The sequence below is a fragment of the Orbicella franksi genome, chromosome 1 (assembly GCF_964199315.1).
Source record: "Orbicella franksi chromosome 1, jaOrbFran1.1, whole genome shotgun sequence".
Lineage (NCBI taxonomy): Eukaryota > Metazoa > Cnidaria > Anthozoa > Scleractinia > Merulinidae > Orbicella > Orbicella franksi.
In genome coordinates, this window is record NC_138145.1 from 8752615 (window position 1) to 8779863 (window position 27249).

The 27249-nt window shown below is 38.8% G+C and overlaps 2 protein-coding genes and 2 non-coding genes across 5 annotated transcripts; 2 read left to right on the forward strand and 2 right to left on the reverse strand.

Annotated features, from left to right (window-relative positions):
• The first annotated feature begins 1427 nt into the window (after positions 1 to 1427).
• On the forward strand, positions 1428 to 5506 carry LOC145488123 (transmembrane protein 223-like). 2 transcript variants are annotated; one of them, XM_081466925.1, is made up of 5 exons: positions 1430 to 1949; positions 2509 to 2772; positions 3613 to 3692; positions 4129 to 4250; positions 4716 to 5506. In XM_081466925.1, the coding sequence occupies exons 1-5, from the start codon at positions 1875 to 1877 to the stop codon at positions 4835 to 4837; spliced, it is 663 nt and encodes a 220-aa protein (XP_081323051.1). In that variant the 5' UTR covers positions 1430 to 1874; the 3' UTR covers positions 4838 to 5506. The 2 variants fall into 2 exon arrangements, with proteins under 2 accessions (XP_081323043.1, XP_081323051.1); XM_081466917.1 differs by having other exon boundaries at positions 1428 to 1949; positions 4129 to 4801.
• On the reverse strand, positions 5480 to 27225 carry LOC145488074 (Na(+)/H(+) exchanger beta-like). The gene is made up of 27 exons (XM_081466858.1): positions 26852 to 27225; positions 26677 to 26722; positions 25302 to 25343; positions 23393 to 23461; positions 22644 to 22725; positions 22514 to 22541; positions 21403 to 21503; positions 19481 to 19556; positions 18815 to 18885; positions 18467 to 18578; positions 16785 to 16866; positions 15972 to 16067; positions 15179 to 15300; positions 14545 to 14618; positions 13709 to 13837; positions 13467 to 13556; positions 12394 to 12459; positions 11975 to 12087; positions 11475 to 11531; positions 11032 to 11088; positions 10734 to 10775; positions 10224 to 10282; positions 9744 to 9826; positions 9555 to 9634; positions 8478 to 8646; positions 7840 to 7976; positions 5480 to 7305 (listed from the first exon to the last, which is right to left on the reverse strand). The coding sequence occupies exons 1-27, from the start codon at positions 27099 to 27101 to the stop codon at positions 7113 to 7115; spliced, it is 2526 nt and encodes an 841-aa protein (XP_081322984.1). The 5' UTR covers positions 27102 to 27225; the 3' UTR covers positions 5480 to 7112.
• Trnastop-uca (transfer RNA opal suppressor (anticodon UCA)) lies at positions 9053 to 9139 on the forward strand. Its single transcript has one exon. It is a non-coding gene; the product is annotated as a tRNA-Sec (tRNA).
• Trnak-cuu (transfer RNA lysine (anticodon CUU)) lies at positions 11741 to 11813 on the reverse strand. Its single transcript has one exon. It is a non-coding gene; the product is annotated as a tRNA-Lys (tRNA).
• Positions 27226 to 27249: the final 24 nt, after the last annotated feature.

Here is a 27249-nt window from a genome sequence, read left to right on the forward strand (position 1 = left end):
TTGTCACATGTAAACTTTCATCAGTGACTGTTATTGCAAACATAAGCCACTTTCATGGTGGTTTAAGACTCCAGGGTTGTTATCACAAACAATTAACTGTATGACACAAGTGGTCGCTAGTTTGTTTGCTGCTCTTGTTATTAAGCAAAGCTCTTCGAGTGAGGTACAGCGCTAACAATTATTAGAAAAAAAGTGCTTGATTTGATTGCGCCACCGTTGAATCAATCTTTTTCAAATGCCTCATGTTTGATTTGATGTGTGTCTGTACAACATATCAAGTTTACTATATTTCTCTAGATTAAGGTGAAATTCGCCGGGAATTCCGAACATTTTTGATCCGGGGGTTCTATTGCATTTAGTTTTATTAAAAAAAATGTCATCGAGTTGACTGCAAAATGAAAAAGGCAATTTGAAAAATTTTCTGGAAGGAAATAAATTGTCGTGGGGAAAACTTGTAATTAATGGAGAGATCATTTAAAACGAGTTAGAAGGCTCTAGATCACAAATGTGACGTGTTTCTCCAGGTTTTTCGGAAAATTTCACGTCTATAGTGGCGCCGTGTCAATCTTTTTTCCATGAGCAGTTTATAGAAGGGTGAATTGAAATCTCTTTTCTTTGATTGTCGGTGAAATATTTGATGTTTGAAGTGACATGTCTTTGTTTATCAGTAAATGAATCTTGTCGGCCTCGCGCCAAGGGTCTCGATTTGTTTTTACAAAAAATTTGATATAATTTGGGCTATAAAATCCTCTTCCTTATTAAATCTTCGGAGTAATAAAAAACGTTTTGAATACATTCTGATTTTGAGATCAAAGTTCAATGACAGTTCTTGGCATTACTTTTTGTTGCATGATCGAACAGGCGAATGCAAAATACAATGTGTTTCATGAAACGATCAAATTAAGTTTTCATTCGCTTTTAGCAAGACAGTTTTGCTGTGTTTTTCAGTCTTACTCGTTTTTCTACACCTGAGTCTAATTTTGTGACTGACTATTTGATCTGAATACATGTCCCTAAGTTACGTAATCTAAAATTACAGTTTACCAAGGTGTAAAGTACCAAGGGGGCGATAATCTTACCGCTCAACAAGTAAACACTTCATTAATAAAATTTATTGACGGATACGAATGACAAAGCTCACGATTTGTTTCCAATTTTGCGACAAGAGGAAGTTAGTTTTTTTTAGAAAGTGATTTTTTTCTTATTGTTTTGCGCACTTTAACCTGGAAGTTTGACTCACATACAAGCATACAAGGAAGCCAAAACTGTGTATTATACTCTGTCCCAATAATTTGAGGTCACTTAAAGATAAGCCTGCGGCTCAATGTTTTTAATCACAAATTCGGCAATGACTCGACTTTGCACGCTCCTTCCAATAAGCACCTCATTTGAATAAACGCTCCCCACTGAGAAGTGCCCATATTCCAATAAGCGCAACCTTCTAGTAAGTGCCGCTTTGCGAAAGTGGCATTTAAAACATTGATCTACAGTAAAATAAAATAGGAAGTGTGCTTTCTCATCTTAACGCAATATTGGACATTATTACAGTTCTTGAGTTACATTATCTGTTGTTTTTCATCATAGAATTGTAGTACAATTCTCATTTTTGTTTTTGTTGTTTTTGTTTTTTTAGAAAGTATCCCGTCTCCAATAAGCGCTACTCCTTCCCCTTCTCGAGCTTCCAAAGATAAATTAGCGCCCCGGCTTTAAATTGAAAATTACGGTACATGTTTCTCAGTTCTTCAGTTGTTACTGAGTTAGCTAAAAACTGGCTGGATTGGGAAACTGGCAACTGCTCGGCCACGAAGTGTCGCGCGAAGGCTGGCGCTAAGTAAGGACAAGATGGCCGGCGGCTAGCCAATCTTTACCCCATTATGTTTCACTTCTTAATTTCTGTCCATCAAAGAAAGATACCATTTTCTTCCTTGCGCCACGTTAGATGTTTCAAGGTACGTTTTGTCTTGCATTGATTTATGAAGTTTCCAGTTTTAATCATTCTCTGATCACAAGAAAGATGTAGATCGTTACGAGTGTGAAAACTTTCAAAACTCTCCCTGCATGTGTAGCACTTTGTGCTTTTTCGTCCTATAGTAACGGCGGTCATCGTTTTTTCCGTTCAGTCCTTGCATAACTTGGTACTACTGCTTGTATTTTTACGGGGTGTTCGTGTGCAGTGTTAAGAAAATCCGTGGTCACCTCTATTTACCATTGCAATTTACCACGTTAAGTCAGTTCCATCCCCCCTTTCCCCCTCCTGGCACCATCCCCCCTCTCCCCCTCCTGGCACCCTCCACCCCCCCCCCCCCCCACGTGAAGGTCCTTAAATTAGTTAAGACTATGCCATGGTGGAAGAAGATATAAAATGAAATGAGAAAGGGAAGGATAAATTATGGAGGGTAGAGTAGTGAGTGTGGAGGGGGAGAGTGGCTGCACAAAGAGGGGCCTTCCTGGGTCCTGCTACTGGTATTAGGCTGTAGTCTTAGTATGCCTTTTGGTTCTCATCTTCAGTGTTTAAAGAAAACAAGGCTCAGCCTCTCGTCATATGCCAAGAATAAAGAACCTGCATGGAAAGATGTGACACTTTACTATTACAATCGTCAAAAATTCTTCCGCCTGGTTGGTCTGGCTTGTGCCAGCCAGTTTATATTTTGGGGATGGATGGCCTATATCCTGATTAGTCTGAAACAAGAGAGAAGCCAGAAAAAGATTCTTGATGTGTCATCATCATCATCGAACCCTGGTGTTTCATGGAAAATTGCCAGATTTGTAATGGTCAGTATAAATTAGCATGACATTCATCTACATGACAATTGACTATGCTCTCTGTCAGTAGTGAGAAGTGATCATGGAAGTCAAAACATTTTGGATGGACAGGTTGGGAGGGGCTGCTCAGGTATAGTCTGTGTGCAGACTCAATAATTTCTCCTGATGATATTGAATGTGAAGTGAAAACATGAGAGAAAACAATGATTGATGGCATGGATATGGGGATTCTTCTTTTCAGTTTTCAACACTATGAGGGCTGGCAAATGATCCATCCAAAAGCACGAGTCTTGCAAAATGTTTGTGAAATTTCATGGGAATCCCTGTCTCCTTTTTTTAGTGGTAAAATATGTGTCTCGCAGTCTCAAACTCTTCACAAAGCTGTCTTGAAGTCTTGCGTTTTTTTGCAAGGCCATCAAAGTCTCAGCAAAGTCCCAATTTGTTTGTTATTTCCTATAATAATGTCTGAAGGTCTTGCAGTCTGAAAGCCATGCACTCAATTTAAAACACTTTGAAGTCTGGATCTCGCAGTTTAAAAAGTAAAAAAATTGTCTTTGGCTCACAAAGAAAGACTTTAGTCTTGCCTTCTCACAGAGTCGTCCATTTACCATTCACCTCCCTGACTATGAAAGTGATACGTAGCCAGGAAATATGATTCAAGTCCCTAAGGGAAACCTCATGTAATGGTCAGTGCCAGAAAAGGACAATGATTGACCTGGAGTTATATGCAATGGAAAGATTGGTTTTCTTTAGGTGTCAATTTGCTATTTCTTGTGAATCAAATTTTCTAAGATGTATGGTAAAGAAATCATTTTGCAGAGAGTGATGTATTGAAATCTTAATCCACAGGACAGTCCTGTTATGCTGGCTTCTTTTGCTGTAGGTGTCGGGCTGGTTTTTACTACATCAGGATTTATTTATAGTCTCAGGTATGTGTAGCTTATTATTAGTTCATTTTCAGGACATTTCAAATCAACTTCTTCTGGAAGCACTTAAAAGATCTGCCAATTCTTGGCTCGTAACCAATTTATGATTTCCAACAGTTGCAAGAATGAGGCCTTTTTGGGGTAAATTTAGAGGTGCCGAGGGAGCCTGGCTCCCTCCATTTAGCTCAAAGACTTCAATGGGCCAGAAACATTTTGGCTCCCCCTTTACATATTTATTTGAGCATGAGAAGTTTTGGCATCACTTATATTGGCCAACTGGATTTACAATTGATAGTAAATCCCTCAATTATTATGGGCTATGTCTGATCAAGCAGATCAGAACTGATTGGATAAATGTGAAAGGCTAATTTAGGCTTTTACTCAGGATGTCGTCTTCAGAAATTTCATTCATGCTATCCATTTTAATCATATTACACAGGAGTGTAAATCGTCTGGTCCTTCAGGGAAATAACCTACGAGTGGTGACACATACTCCTCTGGGTGGTACAAGGTCAGTGACTGTCCCCATCTCAGATGTGTCCTGTACAGGGTCTAGAATAGGTAAGTTTAAAGTTGACAAAGACACAATAAGAATTAGGCACCATAAGAATCCATGGGTATCCAAAATAACCTTCTGCATTTTGTTTGTGTTGCTTAGACTAATATGCTTTTCAAAACAAAAACAAAACATGGCTGATTTCTTAAAGCTGTGTTACATAAGTTCCATGACTATAAAGGGGTGATACCTCTTAAATCACCACAACTTTTAGGTTTAAAGATATGTAATTTGCAAATTTATGGCATTGCCAGTCATGGAATATTATAGGTTAATGCCTGTTCCGTCTAGAAAGCTACAGGCCTCTGTCAGGAAACCTGGCATTATACTTGCATTCTGACCCTTTCTGACCCCCTCTCTCCCCCCTTTGGCTTGTCATGAGTCATAAGAGTGTTCTACTTGTGGTGGAATTCACCGAGATGCATGTGCAATGAATACAAACATGTTGTGCTTGTCTGTTGTCTTGAAAGGCGCAAAGCCTCAGGTGCCACTGAAGTTGAAGGGACACCGTTTCTTTTTCCTTTTGGATAAAGAAGGAGAGTTTGTACAACCCACCCTGTTTGACAAGACTGTTGGGATAAAGAGATTCTAAAAGATGGCACACAGCATGGGAGACATGTCTTTAAGCAGAAGTGGAGGAGAATGGTGACTGGTAGCAGCTTTGTTCAGTCCCTGTAATCAAGTCACTTTGATCAAGCAGAAGTCTCTGAGAAACCACTGAACCTTGTGTTTTTCTATCCTCTTTGGGCTTGTAACGCAATCCACAGAGGGAAGATTGCGTGACAAGCCCAAAGAACGTCTGGCCAAGAGGCTAGTGGTTCTCATCACAATAAGCAATTCCATGTATCCTCATTAACAACAACAACAACAACAACAACAACAACAACAACAACAACAGTAACAACAACAACAACAGCAGTCCCATGTACTCTGTTTTGAAAATGAAATTTTGGAATACCTGACGTTTCACAAGCATTGGACCAAGAATGTCTTGGTCCAATGTTTAGGGTAAAATTGAAAACTCTAAGTTCTTTGATGCTGATTTTATTCCCAAGGAACAGTACTCGCTTCTGTGTTATGAAGAAAGGCTAACGCTTTTAGAAAACGCTGATACCTTATACGTCAAAGTAAACGCACAAACATATTTCCTTTGTGTTAAGATAGCATTAAAAACGCGCGTGCGATGTCCCTTCTCGAACAGCAGCTGGTAATCAAACCGTTCCATAGTACACGGAAAAAAAATCACGATGTAAATTGTTCTACATTTTAATAAAAATATTAAGCTTTAAGAATTTACTTTCTACCGTTGTTGTGAATTTTACACAAACATAGGGATGTAAGTTAAATAATTATTACATAGTTTTTGCTTAACATAGTTTCATCCTGCAAGCTGGTTTGGTACAGTACATTAAATAACTTTTGTCTGGAAGTTCAATAAAACTATATGTATATCCGTTGACAAGCTATTAAAAAATTACATCACAACTTCCAGATAAAATGATTACCTTAAAGTAACGATTTTGTGACAATTGTCACAATATTGACATTCTCTCCTTGTTCTGCCTTAAGCAAGAGGGTTTCCTAGAGTACAAGAGTTCATTAAATTATCATCATTTAAAATGAAATTTTGTACTTTTTTTCGTCAATTTAGTTAAGTTCGATTTTCACCGCCCTCCCAAGTCCGATCTACGGGCTCCTTTCCCGAACAGTGACTGGTAATCGAGCTTTCAGTTTAGTGTGAACGCAATTCACTTTCTATATCTTAGCACTACAAAAATGAACAAAGTTTGGAAGAATTATGATCAGGTGTTTTCGCTGAAAATAGTTCTCTTTCGATTGAAAATAACTCAACAGCTATTTCATTGTACAGTATTCACATTGGTCTGACGTTGTATAAGAGATTTTAAACTTGTCCCACTTTACGTGATTCAGGCAGCCTTCTCCATTCAATATTTATTTTTAGACCTCGAGCAGCCTTCCCTACGCTCGATGGACATGAAAAAAAGACGTGTTGTTTGTTGTCTAATTTATTTCCGACAACTTTTTTCCGTTGTCTATCCGACAGCTAGAACACTGATATAACATAACGAGCTCTGAACACTACACAATTATATTGAATTCAATAATTGATATTCTGTAGCTACTTTCGATTTGTCTCGTCATATATTCGTGTCCGTCGAGCTAGGACCACCTGTGTGTTCAAATTGATATTTCATGTTGTGCAAAAAAACGTATATTTGTGCCTTTACTAAGAACTATTTCTAGCTATTTCAGACTGTTGAATAACAATTCAGGATTACAGCAAAAGTGTAAAGCTTCTGCAATAAATTAACGTCTCCAGAAATACTTAAGTTGTATTCAGGACAAAGGTGATTTATGCTTAACTTTAAAAAGCGACACATTCAATTTAATTAATAGAGGATAAATGAATTTCACTTAAATTTAATGTCGCTTGGACTCAATTATTTTTTTTAAGAAAATAACAGCTATTCAAATCCTTGAGCAAAATATCAAAAATGTATCATACTGAATTCACATATTTTACCTATTACGTCCGTCAATTTAATAATAATCCACGTTGTTTTACGACGTAATCAGTAACAGCTTCCTTGTCCAGTTAGAAATGAAAAGAGAAACCTCCGTTAATAAATGGTCGGATTTTGGTTCAATGATTATTTCATTCACTTCTGTAATTTCTTTTACTTCACTTCTTTCTTTTCTAAGTACTCTGGCATTGTTAGAAGAACCTTGCAAAACTTGACGCTTCCAATGTTTTAAGGAACCCGCCTTTTATTATTGAAATTTCTTTTGCTTTCCAAGTTGAAAGACGGCACCAAATTTAATTACCAAACTAAACTTGAATCTCTTCATAAATAACTGGTAACGCTCTCCGCATTTCCTTCTTCGTCGTTCTCGCCATCTATATCAACGACGAAGGAGGCCAAGGGAATGTTGTCTGGCTCTGTTGGCGAATCTTCTGTTGGTTTACTTTCTTCTTTGTCTTTATCAGTGTCATTTTTAGTATCCTCAGAGGATGGCTCCTCGGGAGTGGGGTATTTGCTGACAAAAAAACAAAACATCACAAGAAAATAAATCATCATTGTAAGCACTTCGTGGCGACGTTTTAGTTAGTTTTCGTCCAGCCGTACGCTTGGAAGTGAACTTTTAAAAACGCTGGCGTGGGGAAGTTTTCAGTCTGCTAACGACATTTTGGCCAAATGCGGTGCAATTTTACGTAAAGTTCTCATAAAATAAAATGCCGAATAACGCTTGACACAGATGAAATGACATTTTCCTCTTTTCCTAATACATGTGGGCCGCTCTGTTTTTCTTTTAATCGTTTTCTTCTCTTCTGAGTACGCATTACTTTTTTCGCGAAACTGCGTTGTACAGTACAATACAGGTAGAAATCGCTACGTTGCAGTTAGATGAACACATGCTGCCTTGTTTTAGGAAATCTCTTGCGACGCAACAACCGGACAAGCTACAGGATAAGATCAAACTCGAGCCAAACGTTAACTGGAGTTAAACAAAAACGAAGCCTAGTCGCATATTTCCGTGATTTACGACAGGAAGCCTACAGCTCATACTTACCTTGGCTCATTCTCAAAGGATGCATGTCGGCCCAGTCTTCCTCTGGCTTTCGCCTCAAAAGTAATACCGGGTTCTTCATCTTCACTGCTGGGAATGGGCCCTACTTTTGCCTCTATTGTCGGAGACGATTTTCCATCCTAATAACCAAAATGTTTATGAACGACAAGCGTTAAATAACGAGGCAAAGCCGAGTAACTGAGGTATTTATTCCTCGAATATAAAAAGTCAGTAATTTTTACCGTAACCGTCTTGAAGATACATAAATTTAATTTCCTTTAGCTGTAGAATGATAGACGTACATGGGTAAATAGATTATATACGAGAAAAAAATCTGTCAAATAACGGGACAAAACGCAGACTTTTGGCTCCCTCGTCACGCAATCATTTGTTTGTTTGCTGCGTGACAAGTCAAAAGGCCGTTCTTACCACTGTTTATCTTTTGTGTCTCGAGGCAATATTTGAGTCTGACAGTAACGTCTAAGAATCTCGTAGGCGCAAGGTGTAACATTCTCTCAGTCCGGCACATACCCTTACTTTAAACCGTTTCTTGAGCACGTTCCCTGGGTCACCATGATTATTTACGACAGCAAGTTTTCTTTCTAGCGGAATTATCAATAATTAGTTATAGAGCCATGTACCTGGTGGTCTTCCTCTTCAAATATATCAGACAGGTTTTTCTTGAAGAGATCCGGGCGTCGCTTGTGGTGTTTATGTCGTTTTTTGTGTTTTGGCTTGTGTCTGTGATGATAGTGAACAGGTTTGGAATTGACTAAAATCTGATTTTGATACGCTGTTTCTCTTGGTTTCCTGTAAAAAAATAAAAAATAATAATAATAAAAAAAAATAATAAAATAGAGTAACTCTTAGCAGATTGACTTCAGTTATACGGAATTGAAATAAACTGTGAAATGACCAGAAAAGTTGAAAATTTTTAACCTAACAGCGTACAAAGAAGGCAAAATCGTGTTTAATTTCTTTCGAAAGCGCATGCGCAATACTGACATCTTTAAATTAACGAATCGATAAACTATTTTCAAATCAGTCGTGTGAAAAAGTAAACAAAATAACTGTGACGTGTTAAAGATCATTCTTTTCGTGAAAGACTATCACATCAAGATTTTTGCAGCTCTTAGGTGGACGAAGTTCTGTACCACAAGCGCACGGTAGAAAGTGATGTAAGTAATATAAAGAAACCCGTTGCATTTCTGTAACTGCGCGGATGACCCTCACTGGTGTGGGGTGCAGGCTTCAAACCTGTAGCCGATTAGCATCGGAGCGGTTCGATTCCGCCTTCTGCGCGCCACGTTTTTACTGTTCACAAGTAAAATAAAGATTTTCGCGGGTTAAGGTATTTTCGACTGGATAAAAATTATATTTCACAGTCCGACTATGTACAGGGCTCTCGCCATAAGAGCTGCTTTTCATCGACGTTTTGTTTGCTAAAAAGCTCTGATTGGTCAAAATAATTTCATACCACGCGCTCCAACCAATCACAGCAAACATGGTATTTCTTAACCAGTCAAGAGCAATGCCAAAACTAACCGGGTCTCAGTTTCTCGCGCTTGGAACAGCTAGCGAAAGCAAACAGATTCCCTCCCGTTTTTACACGCCAACGGTGCGAAACAGGCAGCATTCTGTCTGAGCTCGCCGGCTACCGTTGACACATAGTTATAACATTTCACTTCGAGTTCTACATGGCCACACGTAATACTTACATGGGCATAAGGTAGCCTCTCTCACCAAATAATTCTTCATCGTCGTCAATGAGGTTATTTCTGTACATTTTCCTATGTCTCTGTTGCAAAAGAAGTGTATTTACAGGTAAGTAATACAAGTTACTAGTGCACGATTCAAGAGTATGCGAAGGAGAAAGCATTGAATAAAATCAGGAAAACCATATTTACAAATGATCTTCTGTTCCTTTCTATAAGATTGTTTAAGCTATGGCTTGAAGTGTCGTGAATTTCAAGTTCGCCGCCACTTGGCACTGAAATGTCAGAAAAGAGAGAGTGTTACTAAGTACAATGGGAGCGCATTTCAAGCTGAACCACCACCCCACCTCCCCGCCTATAGTTTTGCAAATTTGCTGTGGTAGGAACTCAGTTGGAGAAAAAAGAAAGTAAATTAACGACGCCTACTGACAACAAAAACTCAATTACTCGATAAAAGAAATGACAGAAATAATGTACAAACTGCCGCTAAGAAGAGATGGCGAGGTATTCCTACATGTCTGGTAAAAACACAACAAACATTTTAATACTACATTCATCCCTGTAAAATGTGAAATCTAACATTCATTCCGTTCGCGAGGAATATTACATCTTTCACAGATAGCAGTTTACAACATCTACCAGCTACAGGGTCATGTATTACAGTAACAGTACCTCCTGCCGCTCTCCAGTCAACTTGAATAGCGTCTGGTACACGACATTCGTCACCCGCTCTGAAGAAAAGGAAACAACATTGCAACCCACGTTAGAAAATCGTTTACAAATATTTTTTCCTTGTCATCTTTTCTCATATAAATTTTATCCCCTCCAAAAGTGCAGTACTTATATTCCTAAGGATTGTTCACTGTCGCTGACAACACTGAAGCTTGTGCTTATGTTTATGTCAAGTCAGAACGCGCTGTTGTAAGCACAAGCATAAGCGAAAGTCCGTCATCTTGTTTTACTGTTTAGAGGAGGCATGGAACCGAAATTAAGCCAATTGTCCATAGAAACTACCGTGTCCTTATGTGCTTGTGTGCTGGGCGTCCTCACTAGCATTATGCTTATGCTTATGTTGTAGCGAAAACCTGGCTTTAGAGACCTTTCTAGATATTCTGTGATTCACTAGCCAAGATAACGAGCTTTACACGACAGTCGCAATGAAACGAGGGTAGTGCACGTTACCTTAACATAGGCTTGTTTTCGTCTTCTTCTTCACTCGTTTCACTGAAAAAGCGAGACAAACAAGACAGGGCGGTTTAATTAGCAATTCTTATTTTCTTCCAGTCAGGTACAGATGAAACCTTTCCGTGATGGGGCTTACGCGAGCTTACTAGCGGTTTCCCGCGTTTGGCACGGGTTGTCTGGTTTTCGAGTTCTCATTGCACTGGTAATAACGTTATTCACAGCGTGTCTTATGATTGGCCAGATGGAATGCTAGTCCATCGTTAAATCACTGTTTAATAAACACAAAGTCACTTACGCAGCTGTGATCGCTGCAGCCTCGAATGCGCTACGAGCCAGCAGTTCAACAGGAAGTCTGTGAGCAATGGAGAGGGAACAACAATAAATACATGAAATAAGCCATGGAAATAATCTCCCAGAGAATCTAAACTTGTCAAAGTAACGCGAGTATTTCAAGCACAATGGAAGTGGTCTTCAAAGCGAGTTATGTAACTCAAAGTGGTGGTAAAGCACAACACACGCTAACAGCTAAAAGCATTATCAGCAGGTCAAAAGAAAACAAGTCTAACAGGTCTGTCTGGCTGAACATATTCTTTAACTTATATTCAAGTAAAGTGTCATTGTTGTAGACAGTAAGTTCAGCAGGTTAAAAAAGTCTGTCGCTGAGATCAAAATGCAAGCGACATCCATGGTCGCGTCGTGTATTCCGCTTTGATCTTTATAATTTTCAAAGCTTCTTACCCTGAAGAAAACAGGACTGTTCCACTACCTTCTCTCTCTAACCGAGTCAAGGCATCTCTGAAAAAGAAAGGCAAACAGAAAAACGTCAACAGATCAAAGTTGTAACTTACAACGTAACGGGCGTGTTGCTTCGATAATTCATCTCCAATGGGCAACAGCGCACGGCTAGTTTGTAATTAATTTACAATAAACTGAGAGTAAAAAAATGTTAAAAATGGCATAAAGTTAAGAAAAAGAAAAAAAGAAATAAAAACAGAAAACAATTGCGCCCAACGTGGGGCTCGAACCCACGACCCTGAGATTAAGAGTCTCATGCTCTACCGACTGAGCTAGCCGGGCAACAGGTGAATGATTCAGGTATTTGTTAGCTATTTGTCTTGTTTATCAAGTCTTGCATAGAAAACGTCTTGCGGTAATACACCTTCGCCCCACAGGGTCAACTTTTGCCCTTGGTCTAAACCGGAGATGAACATCAACTACCAACACCTTTCTCTACTTACTTATAGGCCAGTCTTCTGTAAGCCAGCAAAATATCTTCATCATGGACGAACTGATAGCTGTCACGTATTAGCCATTTTCTGAGATAATGCGTGTGAAAATACTCTATCATTTCCTACATAAATAACAATAAGGAACAAAGTTACAGGTGGACAAACAAGTTACTGTAGCCAAGATGGTTAGTTTAGTGTCAGTAATGGTGCGAAGGGTGAAGGCTGTTACGTCAACGCGATGCGTCAGCTAGGTTACTAAGCAACAATTGACAGCACTCAATGCGATTCACGTGATGACGGAGTTCTGTGCGCTGTTCAAATGGATGCCAATACAGTAATGTTTCACATAATTTGCTAACGTTTTCTTTAAACAGTAAACTAGGATCTCAAAAGCGTACAGTATTTTATGTCATTCGAGGAATTCTTACCCAGTAATATCCGTGACCCCGCTGACCACTGATTTCTTCAATTCCAGCCACAAGGTGGTCTAAAAACTAAAACAATCGATGGAAAAAAGTCGAGTCAAGATTGTTAACTTTTAAAGGCCAACTAAAATATATGGGCAACAATTTTCTCGCAACCTGTGCCGCTTATTCCTGAGCTCCACGTTGCGGCAACATTGTGCACAAAGCCGTTGAACTCATGTGTACTTCGAACAACATGTTCTTGTTAGTAAAACGCTCTCCATAAATCACTTTGTAATGCAACATTCTTCAGCGACAAGTTGCAAGGAAAATGTTACCTGCATTACTTGGCCTTAAAGAAAGGAATATTAGAACTGAATCTGGGACGAAGAATGACAACATTTCTGTACGAGAAAATTTTTTTCAGGTGCTTTTGCAAATCATCAATATCATTTTTTTTAGGATGAGTTCAAGAAAATCAAAAACACGATCTAGACCATTAAAAAACTCGCAACTTTAGAATTAAGGCGTTTGACAATTGACAGGAGTACATTTACGAAGCAAGGACAAAGGAAGGATGGGAATGGACTAATATTTCAAAACTTAAAAAATGCAGAACTGTTGATTCCAGAAAATTGCATTCTGCAGTATGTCGCATACAACGGAATAAATGGGCATGGTGTGGCTGATTTACAAAGTCTGTAGTTCTGATACAACCTCAACATGAATGTTGTAAATTCCTATTGCACGCCTAGACTCGCAGAGTTACTTTTCAATAACCAACGCGTGGTTGATAAAACCGGAGAAACAAAAATGCGCAGAAGGAACACTTAGCTTCTTCCAGGCGTTCAGTTAGTTGCTGCGCAGCGCGAAAAAATGGCGAAGCGAAAGCCGAGAGAGAGGCTGCGCCCCAACTAACTAAACGCCTCAAAGAGGCTGGAGGCACGCAGATATTCTTCTTGTTTGCAGGAGTGCAAGCAAGCCACACCAACGTCTGCGTAGCAGGCTTCCTGTGTTACAAGATTGAACATCATTTTTCTTGTTTCCCTTCGTTCACTAACAACTAATACTAGCGAGAAGAGCTTACATGTATGTACCTTTTCATTAAGCTCCGCATACATGCTGCGTTGTTCCTTCCCCCTCAACTTGACGTGAAGAATCCGCACAAGAGGTTTAATGGTCATTCCCTGAAAATAAAAGAAGAAAATGATATACCACCAGACCATTCACTAGAAACTCTGTACATCATTTCAAAGTGTTAACCAAGTTCGCTTAAAAGTCCAGAAATTTATCATTAAAATCAACTGGTCTTTGTCAACGTAACTCGACAAGTCTTTACCTGAAAGAAAACCGTGAAAAGGACGATCACAATCGTGGTTGTGACAAACATATTCTTCATAGGAAAATGATCCTCGACGAGCAAAATGGACAGAGAAAACGACACAGCTCCTCTGATACCACCATAGCTCTGAAAAGAAAGAAAGTGAAAATAAGACAACCAAATTCCTTCAACTGGTTCAACTGAATTTGTGTTACACTTCTAGGTGGTTCCCAGTGCGCGGTATGTACCTAATGTCTGTGAATTTTCACTATATATTAACTGCGGTTCCAGATTTTGTGATGTAGCAAATTTATAAGTAGTTTCACGAGAAGTGAAAGTTAAAACTTCAGAAACTTCTAAGTGTGAGCTAAAATCACAAAAATGTCAAATTTCGAAAAAACTACTAAATTCAGAGTCACCAAACTCTTGATAAGAAAAGGAAATTATTTCCCTTTGACCCGTTTCACTCGTGACGTAGTAGTTTTCACCCTGTACGCCCACTGAAGAGCCTGCTCAGGCTCAATGCAGCAAGTGCTAAGAAAGGCAACTTCAATTTGAGTCTGAGCTGTAAAAAACAAGGAACCCTACCTCTATGTTTGGCAGCATTGCTAGTAAGGTAAGGTAACTAGTCATTCGAGATGTAATCCTTTCAATTTACTGTGAATTGATTTTTAGGTAGAGTTAATACAGTGTCCCCAATTAGCTCACATGGGCTAAATACATTGACACTTAAATAAAGTTCTTACTTACTTACTTACTTACCTACTTACTTACTTGTGACCAAAGGGACAAAAACACGGCAAGTTGTACAAAAAGCAATCTATGCATGCACTACAACTAAAATTAATGAGTACCATGATAAACTGATCAACAGCACTGAGTTTGTTGAGCCGATTTTTGTTGGCAAAGAATGTCAGTATAACCACACCTGAAATAAAACAGAAGATGAACAGATACGTGTATCATTCCTTCTACATTACAATGTAAGTGTACAAGGCTTGTATTTGCTCTTGTAAGTGTACAAGACTTGTAAATTGTTCTGAGGAAAAATGTCTAAACTGGCAAAAGACTTTACTAGAGACATTCAGAGAGTGAAACACTAAGATACACACAGACTAATCGTCCAAAAGTTGGAAAACCAGGTAGTGCTGACTTACAAATGCTCCATAAAATAAGGGCAATGTACTGTAACGTCATATTGAATCCAAACTGGTCCACAAAGGTGCGGCTTATACCAGATTTTCTTGCTTGAAGCAACTAGAAGTGCTTCGTATCCTCCGGGATCGGATTTGACTGAGTCTGAAACCATGTTACCCCAAGATCATTTCAAATGCCAAGTTGCCCTAATGGGTTTTTGGTACCAGTTTCAACTCAAGAACACAACGCATTGACCATGGGTCTTGCCCAAACTCAGGGTGTTCGATCTGGAAACTAATACACTAACCCTTAGATCACCATGTGGCTGCCTCACTAATACGAACAACTCACCCAAAGCCCTGAAGAGCAGGATAAATATCAGTGTAACAAACACAAACGACGTGTTCCACACGTGTGGCCAGCTAACCACTCGCACGCCAAGAAACATAAAGATGAGAGTTTCACTGCTAGAGCTGTAGACAGGCACAAAATTAACAGATCAGAATTTGTAACATTTACACACAAGTTACTTCATACAAGTATTAAACTCTATGATAAAGATAGAAATTGAGAAATGCCAAAAGTTTTGATTTCATCACATGTAGCCCTTTTATATACATCTTACATGTAAGTTGCTACAATATAAGACAAAATGATGATTACAACAAATTGCTCATTTAAGTTATGGATTGCCTTGGTTGTGTTTAAAACAGGAAATGGTGAAATGAAGAAATGTCACTACAGTTAGACTAAATAGACCTAACTAGTGTACCACTTAGACTAAAATAATAGCACCCAGGTTAACCTCAATATCACTGACTTGAAGGTGGCTAGCTCTCAACAGTTTTATGGGTTAACGGTATCCCACATTGTTAACTGCTTTTTCGTCATTTTGTGTTTTGCACAAGCCTAAAGGTGTGTCTTTCTGATGACTAAATTTGAGATATGACGAAGACATGACATCACCACAGATGATCTTCAGCTTAGTCTCCGTACAGTCGTCATTTGGGGTTGTCACATGCACATGGAAGCATGGCGTAATGAGCCCCAAAAGGCAGGCTGTGTAGGAGATGTCTCCTCTACTGAGATCAGAAATGAAATCACACACTAGAGAGTCAGTAACATAGAAAGTTGACAAAATTACCTCAGCATCTTGAGAAAATACTTGATTGTTGTGTGAGATTTTCTTGATATGTTTAGCTCCACATAGGGCTTCATGATGATAGCACAGGTCACAATACTGTATATAGTGAAACCAAAGACCTGATGTCAATTATTATAATTTTTATTCACTCTTTTCCTTGTTGGTCTCCATAGATTTTGCATGCTATTAGTTGGGCAAAGAATTTGATTTTACCTTTTAACTGTTATTAATAACAATTCCTATTCATGATGACAGTGGTGTATCTAGGGGAGGGGCCCAGGAGGCCCCAGCCACCCCCTTATTTTGGGTAAAAAAAAAAAAAAAACGCAGAAGGAAGAAGAGCCGGCAGGGCAAGCAAAAAAACAAACAAACAAACAAAAAAACCGCCCCCCCCCCCCCCCTTAGCTCAAGGTCTAGATCGGCCACTGGATGAGAACCTCATGTTTTGAAGATTGCCACATTGTACAACCCACTGTTACACTGTACATGTACCTGTCATCATTACGCATGGCGTGGTCTGTGTAGTGTCCCTTGGAGTAAGGCTATTGATAACGAATTATACATATTTGTCACAAAATGGCGGTGGGAGTTTGTGACCTAGACCTCAAGTTTTGTCACACACTCTGTGTCTTAGCTTAGAACAAGTACTAAATGACATGATTGTAGAATTACTAACAGTCAATACTGCAGCTATTTTTGTGTTTTGTAATACTCTAGATAAACAATTATGTTTTGGGGAATTTTAGAAAACAGAGAGGGAAGGGGTGGTGTGCAATGTATTGAGGCAAAACTAGAGTAACATGTTTTGGTTACCTCATGATTCCAGACAAGTGGAACAATTCTGCTGTCAGGTATGAGAGGTAACTCATAACAAACACAAAGATGGGTTCAATCACTGAAAAAATAAAACAAACATTCCATTAACGAAGTAAAATTAATGCATTAAAGGAAATTTTTATCTTGTACCCACAAATTTAACCAGTTAAAATGAACTGTTTGCTTGTTGTATGGACTACCTTAAAGGTTATAGTGCATCGCACAAATGAGATAAGAATTCCAAGAACACAAACATGGGCCCCCATTAGAGATCAACGAACAAAAATTAATGTTGAAAAAGAGCATAATCAAGGCTCTTTAAATCCTTGCCAAGATCTTCATGGATCTTACAAAGATCTTTGCTAAGATTGCTGCCATGCTAGGAATTTTAAAGCTATATTAAACATCCCTCTCTTGACAGAACTATCTAAACGTTGTCAAAGTTGTTTAAGTTGTGTCAAAATTATGAGTGCAAAGTGTTGTGTGAAGATCATTCATATGTTTATAGAACTATCTTAGGCAGGTTTTTGAAGATCTTTAAATTCCTGCAAGGATTTTTCAGCTGGGATGGCCATAGTCTCCTCCGCAGCCGTTTTTTGGGATGTCATGCAACGCTCCCCCCAAAGAAACGGCTGCTCACATCCGAACCACATTCTTTTCCTTTTGTGTTTGTGGTTTGTTTGCACTCCGTTGAACAGACCAATCACATAATAGCAAAGTGTGAATGACGTAAGCTTTCACGCAGAAAGGTCTGCGGTGCGAACACGCGAGGGATTTCTGGCTTTTGTTTCACGCCGCACGTCGCCAAAAATAGGCGGTGTTCGCAGGTTACGATCATGACGGACGAAAAAAACTGTAAATGAAAGTCCTAAGTACAAGTGCTTCATGTGCTCATCGCTATGTTCAGCTATAAATGAGACAATATATATTTTCTCGAAATGTCAAATTGTAAGCGTCAATCAAGGGCCAAACGCTTCCTACAGATTGTAATCAGGCCGGAAAGAGCGGCATTCAGAACTCGATGTCAACAAATCGAGCGAAGCTACTTGATTTCCTGGTTCCTTTATTAAGTTAAAATAGATATCTTCCTTCTCGACAGTAATTTTTTGAGTTGAAAGCTTCTAATAATTAACTTGAACTTTGAAGAGTCTTCAGCTACATAGAAAGCTCGTTCAAGCGTCACCGGTATTTTTCAGCGTCCCTAAACAAAAGCCGGAAATCTGTATGTTTATTTGTGACATCTCTCACGACAAGATACAAAGATAAAAAACATTCCCTGATTGGACAAGTTTCAAAGGGCAAATTTCGCGCGAAAACGTTCTTGAAAATGGAACGGAAGCGGTGATTGGCTAATTTCGTGAAAGGAATGTTGTTCGGATGTGAGCAGCCGTTTCTTTGGGGGGAGCGTTGCGTGACATCCCAAAAAACGGCTGCGGAGGAGACTAGGATGGCCAAGAATTAGACTATGACCTACTGAAGTAGAAACCACAACTTAACAAGAAACAAATTGAAAGATGAGGACCGATGGGTCTATTCTTCAAACCCAACAAAACATTACAAATAATTGTATTTAAGATGACTGTTAGTGGCAGAGTGAGGAAAAATACCAATTCCCGTAAATGTTGTGTAATTTTTTCTAGCAAATTATTAAACTATGGATTTGACTGTGATGTACCCACCTCGGACATGATCAGTATATTTGGTTACAAATGCTGTGGTTAATCCCCAAAGCAATCCCATTAGGGTTCCACCAATACTAACCACAAAGAATGATGCAAACCCAAGAAGGATCTGAAAAGTTTCAACAAATAAATATTGAAAATGAGCTCATTAATCACTTCCAAAACAAACAGTGCCTGAAAACAATTCCAAGCTATTAGAAGTAAGCCAGATCAGCTGTACAATGTACATGGACTAGTCGTTGTTAAGTTAAATTCTAGTTGAGTACAAATAGTTTTCTTTAATTATATACATTATCACTATAATGACAATCAATTTCACATTTTCATTCTGACCCCAAGTTATACCTCTTTATAAGCGACTACATCAAAACCTGCTAAGGCCTCAAAAAGGTGATATAATACCACAGTCACAGCATCTGTGAAAAAAACAAAATTTTAGCATTATGTACCATCTGGGTCAAACTCAGTAAGCAGCTATTACTCACAAAAGTACACCATCTCAAAGACAACAAGTTTGTGATAATAGATTTATACAGATTCCAGCAGGGAAAAAATTAGCGTAAGCATAATTTCTCTCCATTTCTTTACTCTGTCTATTTATTATATGGCTAGCTCCGTGAGCACGCAAGATGAATCAAATCCTGCGCCGTGATTGGCCACCTGAGCAGGCAAGATGGAGCTATCGTGCCCGCTCAGGACTACCCGCCATGTCCCACATAAAAAATTTCCCCCGAAAGCCATATAATAAATCCTTTATTGACCAAGCTTGTTCAGTCAAGATGGCTGCATATTGGCCTTGTTCTTTTTTTGCGAGTTTATGGACCTTGACTCCATCTTGGTCCATAAACACGCAAAAAAAGAACTTGGCCAATATTCAGCCATCTTGACCGAACAAGCTTGGTCAATAACCCATAAATATTAACATTCCATATTTTACTGTAAAAATAATTTCTACTTTTTTATTTAGTAATTAATATACAATAGAACAAGTAAAGGGTACTGAATTCTTACCATTCAAAAGTGATTCACCAAACACCAGGATGTAGAGCATGACATTAACATGAATCTCTTCAAACACAGCCAGCACCTGTGTAAATTAAAGGATATTTTGTTAAAAAATGTTACTGACGAAAAAGTGTCCAAGAGGGAAATAGATCATGACTGAGCCTTTGCCTCCCTAAAAATATAACAGGTTATGCATCAGTCAATTCCAGCAGTGCCCATCCCCCCCCCCCCCCCGGCTAACCCCCGGGCATTAGCATTTTTTTAAAAAAATGGGCAAATTCCCCGGGGTGGGGACGCATGAGTTGTCTAAATGCCTGGGGTGGGGACGAAGAAAGAGGGCAAATGCCCCGCCCCCGGGATCGTCGCCTTCCAACACCTCTGCAGTTTTTTAATTAATCAGTGAATAAAACAGTCAACTGTTCAGTATTTTAATGCAGCGGTAAGACTTCAAGGACAACAGTACGTGTTAGTTAATTCTGATTATATTTATTTCTCTATATTTGTTTTTAACAGTTTGCTAGATGATAGCTGGGATTGCGGCGGACGTGCCCCCAGCCGCGAGCGATGATAGGCGCCTGTACTCACAGGCTACTTTTTCTGTGAAGAATCAAGACATTTTAAATGATGACGCATTACATTTTAAGCTCGCAAGATCTGTAAAACATACTTTAAAAACATCTGCAAGTTTCTCTAGTCCCTGACGGACAAGCCATTGTTCGACAAACGCCTCGTCTTTCACGATGAACTCATCCATGGCACTTTCTAAAACACTTGTGTCGAATGCCTGGGGGTCGCCCCGGGGTACGCAAATGCCCAGTCCCCGGGCCGCGATAAAATTGCGGATGCCCCACCCCCGGGACTGACAACGTGAGCAAATGCCCCGCGGTTGCCCGGGGGGGGGGGGGGGGGATGGGCACTGCTGGAATTGACTGATGCATTATTGCCAATACCATTGCCTTCCCCCAGCCCCACCCCAAAAATCCTTGAGACAGGTTTTTACTAGCAATGGAGTGAGACTCACAGTTGGAGTAATAGGAGGGCTTTAAGTCATAAGCTTGACAGAATCGGAGTCCAAAGAATCGGAACATTTCCATTTCTTTTGATTCCGTTTATGATGCTGTCCCTTATGATTCAGTGGAAACTGGATTGTCGGATTTGGAAGCAGAAAAACCAACCAATCACAAGGCCTGGTTTATTCTTCTGCTTCTGCTTGTACTCTGTCAATCTAGTTTTCACTAGATTATAATCAAAAGAGTCATTTAGGTTAAGTAGAATTGGTGTTCTGCTTCGCACTCCGTTGGTTTGGTTTCATTAGATTGTATTGCGTATGCTTCTGACAATAATTATGACTCCATTGCTAGTGAAAACCAGCTTGCTTCTCCCCTCAGTCAGTGTCATCCTTAAGAAGGTAGCCAGGACCAAGTTGTCTTTAGTTGAATTACTCAGTGTCTAAGTTGCCCTTCTCTGGGGGAGCAATGTTGTTGCATGTTTTGACATTAAGTTGTTAGAACTACAGTCATAGTTCAGTTCTCTCAGGTTGGTGGATGTATAATATTACAATATTACATAGCAGTAACTTTAGAGCGGTCTTCCAATGAATGTCAAAAAACCAAAAGAAATGAAAGTAATTACTCTGGCCAATCACAAAGGATGCAGACAATCCTGACCAGTGAACCAAAGAAGATGCAAACCGAATACAATAGAGTCCTCTAGCTGGCACAAAAGCATAGGAAAAGAATTATTCAGAGCGAGTCACGACTGGATTTGGCTTTACTTCAGTCAATGGATGGAAAAGTGGCACAAAATTTTGAGTCCAATCACAAAGCATAGTACTGTGAAACCTGGGAGGCAGACGCAAATTACTTTCCACATTCAAGTGACAACTGCTCTTGAAATCCTTCTAACAGTGACTGTATGAGTTAACTTACAGCAACTGGATCTACAGCAGCTATGAGTGATGAAAAGGTCAAAGCATGCATCAATTTCAGGTCCCATCCCACACTTCCTGATACTCCAAACAGGGACAGACCTGTTTATAAATGGACATCAAGAAAATAAATTAAAAATAATCAATGAGGATCAAGAAAATAAAAACTGAATACATACAATTTTAATGAGGATCACATTTTGGTCTATTAATTAAATCACATAATTATATGGATGTATTTATGAAAACCGTGTCAAAATTGGGGCAAAACTTTTTTGTCTAACTATTAGCGATAGCCAGCAGTCAGGGTGCTGAGCACTGTGCTTCTGTCAAGGAGGGTTGGGGCAGACAGCCCAGGTCTGTTGCTACCATCTGACACCAGGCTGGGCCCCAAGGACGTAAACCCCAGGGTGGGTCACAGAGAGAGGCATTTTTGTTAGTAAAACTAGTCATTTTCTTTGCAGGACAGTCTTGGCCCACCATGCCCTACAGGCTTAGGGGCTGCTCTGCAGGTGTAGGGGCCAGAAGCCCACCACACACAAGCAAGGTGGGTGAGTAGGTTGCATAGTGACAGACTGGCAGCCTGTGACTGATTGATTGAAAAAGCCTGACTCATGAGTATATATTTTCTTGGAAAAGTGGCAGGATGGTTGTGTTGAAATTGACACAGTTTTCATAAATCCAGACATTAATTATAAAATAGGGTCTCAGCATGCCAATGTTTGTGAGTCTCAAAAGATGGAGTGCAAATCAATGATATTGACTTATCTTTGAAACATGTACAAAGTTGCTTCATCATGCAATATTAGAGAGAACGAAAAATAAAATTAGAGCTTGCATCCATATTGGCAGTTGACATGAAACTTTAAATTTACTCCATGCGAGTAGTGTGAAAGGTTACATTCTGTGACATCTTACATGAATCAAAACAAAAAGTAATGTGAAAGAACTCTTGAGAGTATGTAGTACAAACTGGAAAACACCTTTAATCAATTCTCTTTTTGACAAATGAATGTACAAAATATCTTGAACTTATCATATTAATTGCTTAAATATGATTTATACTCTAAAAACGAAATGGAAAATGGTTCTTTAGTTACTACAGTACTTACCTACTGTAAATGTATTAAAAATTGTTCCCTGAAAGAAAGAAAACAAAGGGCAAAATGTAAATAAAAGAAATTCAAAAAACTTAATTTGAAAGCACTCATTCTATGGCAAAATTATTAAACCTAAACATACCACAACTGCATACAATAAAATTGTTCCTATATTGTCAAAAAATGCTCTGTCTTGAAGAAAATAGCCAGCCTCTAGAACAATTCTGAAAAAAAAGGACAGTTATGAAACAAAACAATTAATTTGAATGAATTGTGTAAACTTAAATATGCCATGACCAAAATGATAATTTTGGTGAATCATATGTATGTCCATCATACAGGAAGACAACACAACACAGACATCAAGCACCTCTAAAAGTACAACCAGGAGAAACTTTAGAAATGCAGGTCAGGTAGAAGCCAACCTCTCAGTGATCATCATATCATAATACATGTAATATGCACGTATAACTGAATGGATACAGGTATATATATACCTAGGTAGGGTGTTGGGAATGATTATGGACTTTCCAGATAATTGCTGCATGTATTAACATCTAGTACCAGTACATGTTCGGAGCAAATTCCCATAGGAAAAAAAGCTGATAAAAGTCCTCTCTCTATCCCTTGGCCATAATTCACAGTGTCCCCCCCTCCCCAGGTGTCATTCTTCCCTGACCCGTACATGCACTCTACATGTACTTGGAAAATTTGTTCCAACTGGTGCCAGGTCAGTTTTTGAAGAACACAGTCCAGCAACGTCAGGCTGATGCTGATCAATATTTACCAAGGGTATACTTTTGAGATGCAATAATATTGTAAGAATATTTATAACTATTGATAAACATACATGTAGAAAAGAGACTTTCAAGTCAAATCACAGGTACTTACGGTGGCAACATGAACAAAAAGAACGTCCGTGATGAAAAGATTGGAGCTCTGTCACTGATGCCCATAGCCCTAGATAAACAAAACAATATCAAAATATTATTATGTGACATGATGTACAGTGTGTCAGATAATTTATACACAAACTCATTTGAAATCATAAGTTATATTAGTATTCTCTCCCAAGATAGGATGCCAGTTCACTACTAGTTATCATCAGGTTACATATTACATACTTAATCTCAGAGCAGACAAAAAAAGCAGAATGTGATGCAGTTCTGTCAATAATTAATTACAGAATTGATAATTAATAAATTAAAATGTCTTGACCGAGGACATTACACCAGGTCAATGTTCCATTCTGGATCTTTAGAAAATAATTGTATTTGAAGTTATCATACCCAGCATGACTGGAAATTGACATGGCCGTGTAGTGGGTTTAGGGGCACCATGGATTCTGGATCGATTGATAATAATAATAATAATAATGATAATGATAATGATAATGATAATGATAATGATAATGATAATGAAAATAATAATAATCATAACAGTAATAATAAAAATAATAACAATAAAAATAACAATAACGATAAAAATACTACTACTACTACTACTACCACTACTGCTACTGCTACTGCTACTGCTACTGCTACTGCTACTGCTACTGCTACGCTACTGCTACTGCTACTGCTACTGCTACTGCTACTGCTACTGCTACTGCTACTGCTACTGCTACTGCTACTGCTACTGCTACTGCTACTGCTACTGCTACTGCTACTGCTACTGCTACTGCTACTGCTACTGCTACTGCTACTGCTACTACTACTACTACTACTACTACTAATCCTTTCACACTACACATATATAGGACAATGGATAAGCTCTAAAGGGGAAGTGCTACAGTGTGCTTTAACATCGCTGAGCATTTTCTAGCTGGCAGGGAGCTCCCCACTACTCAACTGTCACATACTGTGATCACTTTCAGGTGTGCAAAGATTGTGGAAGTTTTGAGTCTGTTACTGCTAGTCTTGATCAGCCAATGAGGTTGATCTGACTGGTTATGCAGCAACATTCATATCATGTGATGAAGGTCTGCTGTGCTTGGTGCTTTGTGGCAAGGTAATAAGTATTGACTGAGATGCTCATTGGTATACATGTGGGTTCAAGGAAGCAATCCACACAAGGCATCATTTCTGATAACATCCAAAGGGATGCTAAGTAGCATAATACTTCCTGAAGCACCAATGTCCACAACAAAAACAACAACAAAACAGCAACAGGTCAGAACAGTACAACATTGAACCACTGAGGGATCAAATTTTCACCAGAAAAATGGAATAATGGAGAAATGGAATGCACCAACCACATCCAACCTTCCTAATATAAATGGTGGCATGTAACTAGTTGAACCCATTGCTAATGGTAGCCTAGCAGAAGACAGTTGAACGTCACCATCAACATGCCTATCTTAAAATTTTAATTGTAATTAATTATAATTTATGGTTCACTCCATAAGGGGGCAAGATGAACTGGATCCTGTGCTGTGATTGGTCACCTTAGCTGGCCAGATGGCACTATCTTGCCCACTCAGGATCACCCGCTGTGTCCCACAACAAAACAGTGCTCTTTTTCCATATAATAAATCCTTTATTGACCAAGCTTGTTCAGTCAAGATGGCTGGATATTAGCCTCATTCTTTTTTTTTGAATGTTTATAGCCCTTGGCTCCGTCTCGATCCAAAAAACATGCAAAAAAGAACTTGACCAATATCCAGCCATCTTGACCTCATTCTTGGTCAATAACCCATCTAATTTATTGGAATTATATCTACCATGTTGTACAACGAAAACCTTGTCCTCCTAATGATATTGTGACTGTTAAATGTCTGAGCTACAACAAAGCAACTTACTCCATTATTCCTCCTATTACAACTCCAAGAACTATAACCAAGCTGAAAGAAGAAAACACATTTCATTACTCACAGAAATGTTTGAGCAACAAGTATTGTATTTTTCATGTAAAATAACTTACCCTTCACTGCTTATGGGGCCTTGAGTAATGGAATTTAGAACATTTAGAAATAGGTTAAAATCAGCAACCCATATGGGCAAATGGAGACATAAGTTTTTTGATCATAGAGATGAGAGTAGTGGGGGGGGGGGGGGGGGAGAGACCCATTTCATGCGCAAATGTTAACGAAATTCACAGGCTACAAATACTTTCAGCTTGTTTTAGCTACTTTTTTTTTTTATAAATTCACGAATTTGCATGTCTTATAATTGCTTTTATTGTGTCAAACACTTATTCCTGCCTTTATCACCAATCACACATTCACCATTTGTCACCTTATTATTGTGCGCCAGCCGATATTGGCAGTTGTCTAGGCAGAGTTTGACTTGGAGATTAAATAATTGTTTTAGGAATACAGCATGTCCGAAACAAACAAAAGATAACGTGACAGGTTCTTTTAGTTATCCCTTTCTTCTTGTTTGCTGAAATATTTCTTGTTCAAACATAAACTATTTATTTTGTCTGTTCCTCAGAATCTAAATGTCTGCACGTTTTCCAATAAACAAGGTGCATAAAAGGCACTGCTACATATGTGGGTTGTTTATGATAAAGGCCAATACTGATAAAGAAGGAGCTGTAATTTTGAATGCAATATTTTGTTTTTGCCCATGCACTTGGCACAAATTCAATAGCTAAGCCAAGGCATAGGAAATATTCAAGCCAATATAAACATTAAACCTTTTGAGTACTGTGGCGTTAATCTTTGCTGCATCAAAATGTTGGTTGTAATGTTGGCCACAACAAGAAGCTAAATGTTATGCGAATGACACACAATATAACGCTGGATTTCTAGGTTACCTGCTGAAAGACAGTCAGTTGACAACCGACCTAACTATGCAAACAAACGAAAATTACTGTCAGACATCTGACAATAACTGAGGCGGGAATACAAATGGGAATTTCAGCGTCTTAACATTTTAATCAAGCCGACGTAAGCTTAAGTTAATAAAGTGCACTGCAAATTTCTGTAGGACCTAACATCGCCGGCGAAAATTATATTATATGCATTTTTCACTTAAAAGAATGGCTTCTAAAAGTTATTTCTATTTTCTTGTGGATTTTAAGCGGTTTTCAGTTTCGATCATCATTTAAGCTGAGTACATCCGCGGTGCAATGCATACACATGTAAGCTAACTAGAAGCGGAACGAACTCCCAAAACGAAAATTAACTAAAGATGATCGATAATTCATATTTGCATTTTGCTTCAACTTACCATGATTCTGGTATGACTGAGGATAGCTTGTGAGACAGATGAAACCCTAAAAAAAAAAGAGAGAGTATATTTATGACAAAGACCATCTTTATTTGGTCACTCTGAATTAAGCTTGCATTAGAAATCGACACCCGCCTGCTCAGCTAATTTTTACATAAGTACAAAAACACCTTACCAAGTTTAGCAAGACTTGCTATAAGAATCCACACAATAATCGTTAGCGGTCCAGATACATATTCAAAATCGAATCTAGCCACTTTTATCTCCGCTGAAGATTCATGGCCTGAATCTTCGTTGTGAATCGAAGAATTATTGCTAGGACTCTCGATGGCTGGGTCATCCACCACCGCGTTTATCCGAATAATTAACACGCCTACTAACAACAAAACTGCTTTTGGGTTTATGAAAGCCATCGTAACTTTCATGTCTCCTCGGGATAAGACGATCTTTGCTTAACAGAATGGTTTGGCCAATGAGTAAATCCCTTCATTGATCTTCGGGCAACGACTAGACCGTCTTCTGCAATAAAATTATTTTTTTCGTCAAGCCCGCCGGGCCGCTTATGCAAGAGGG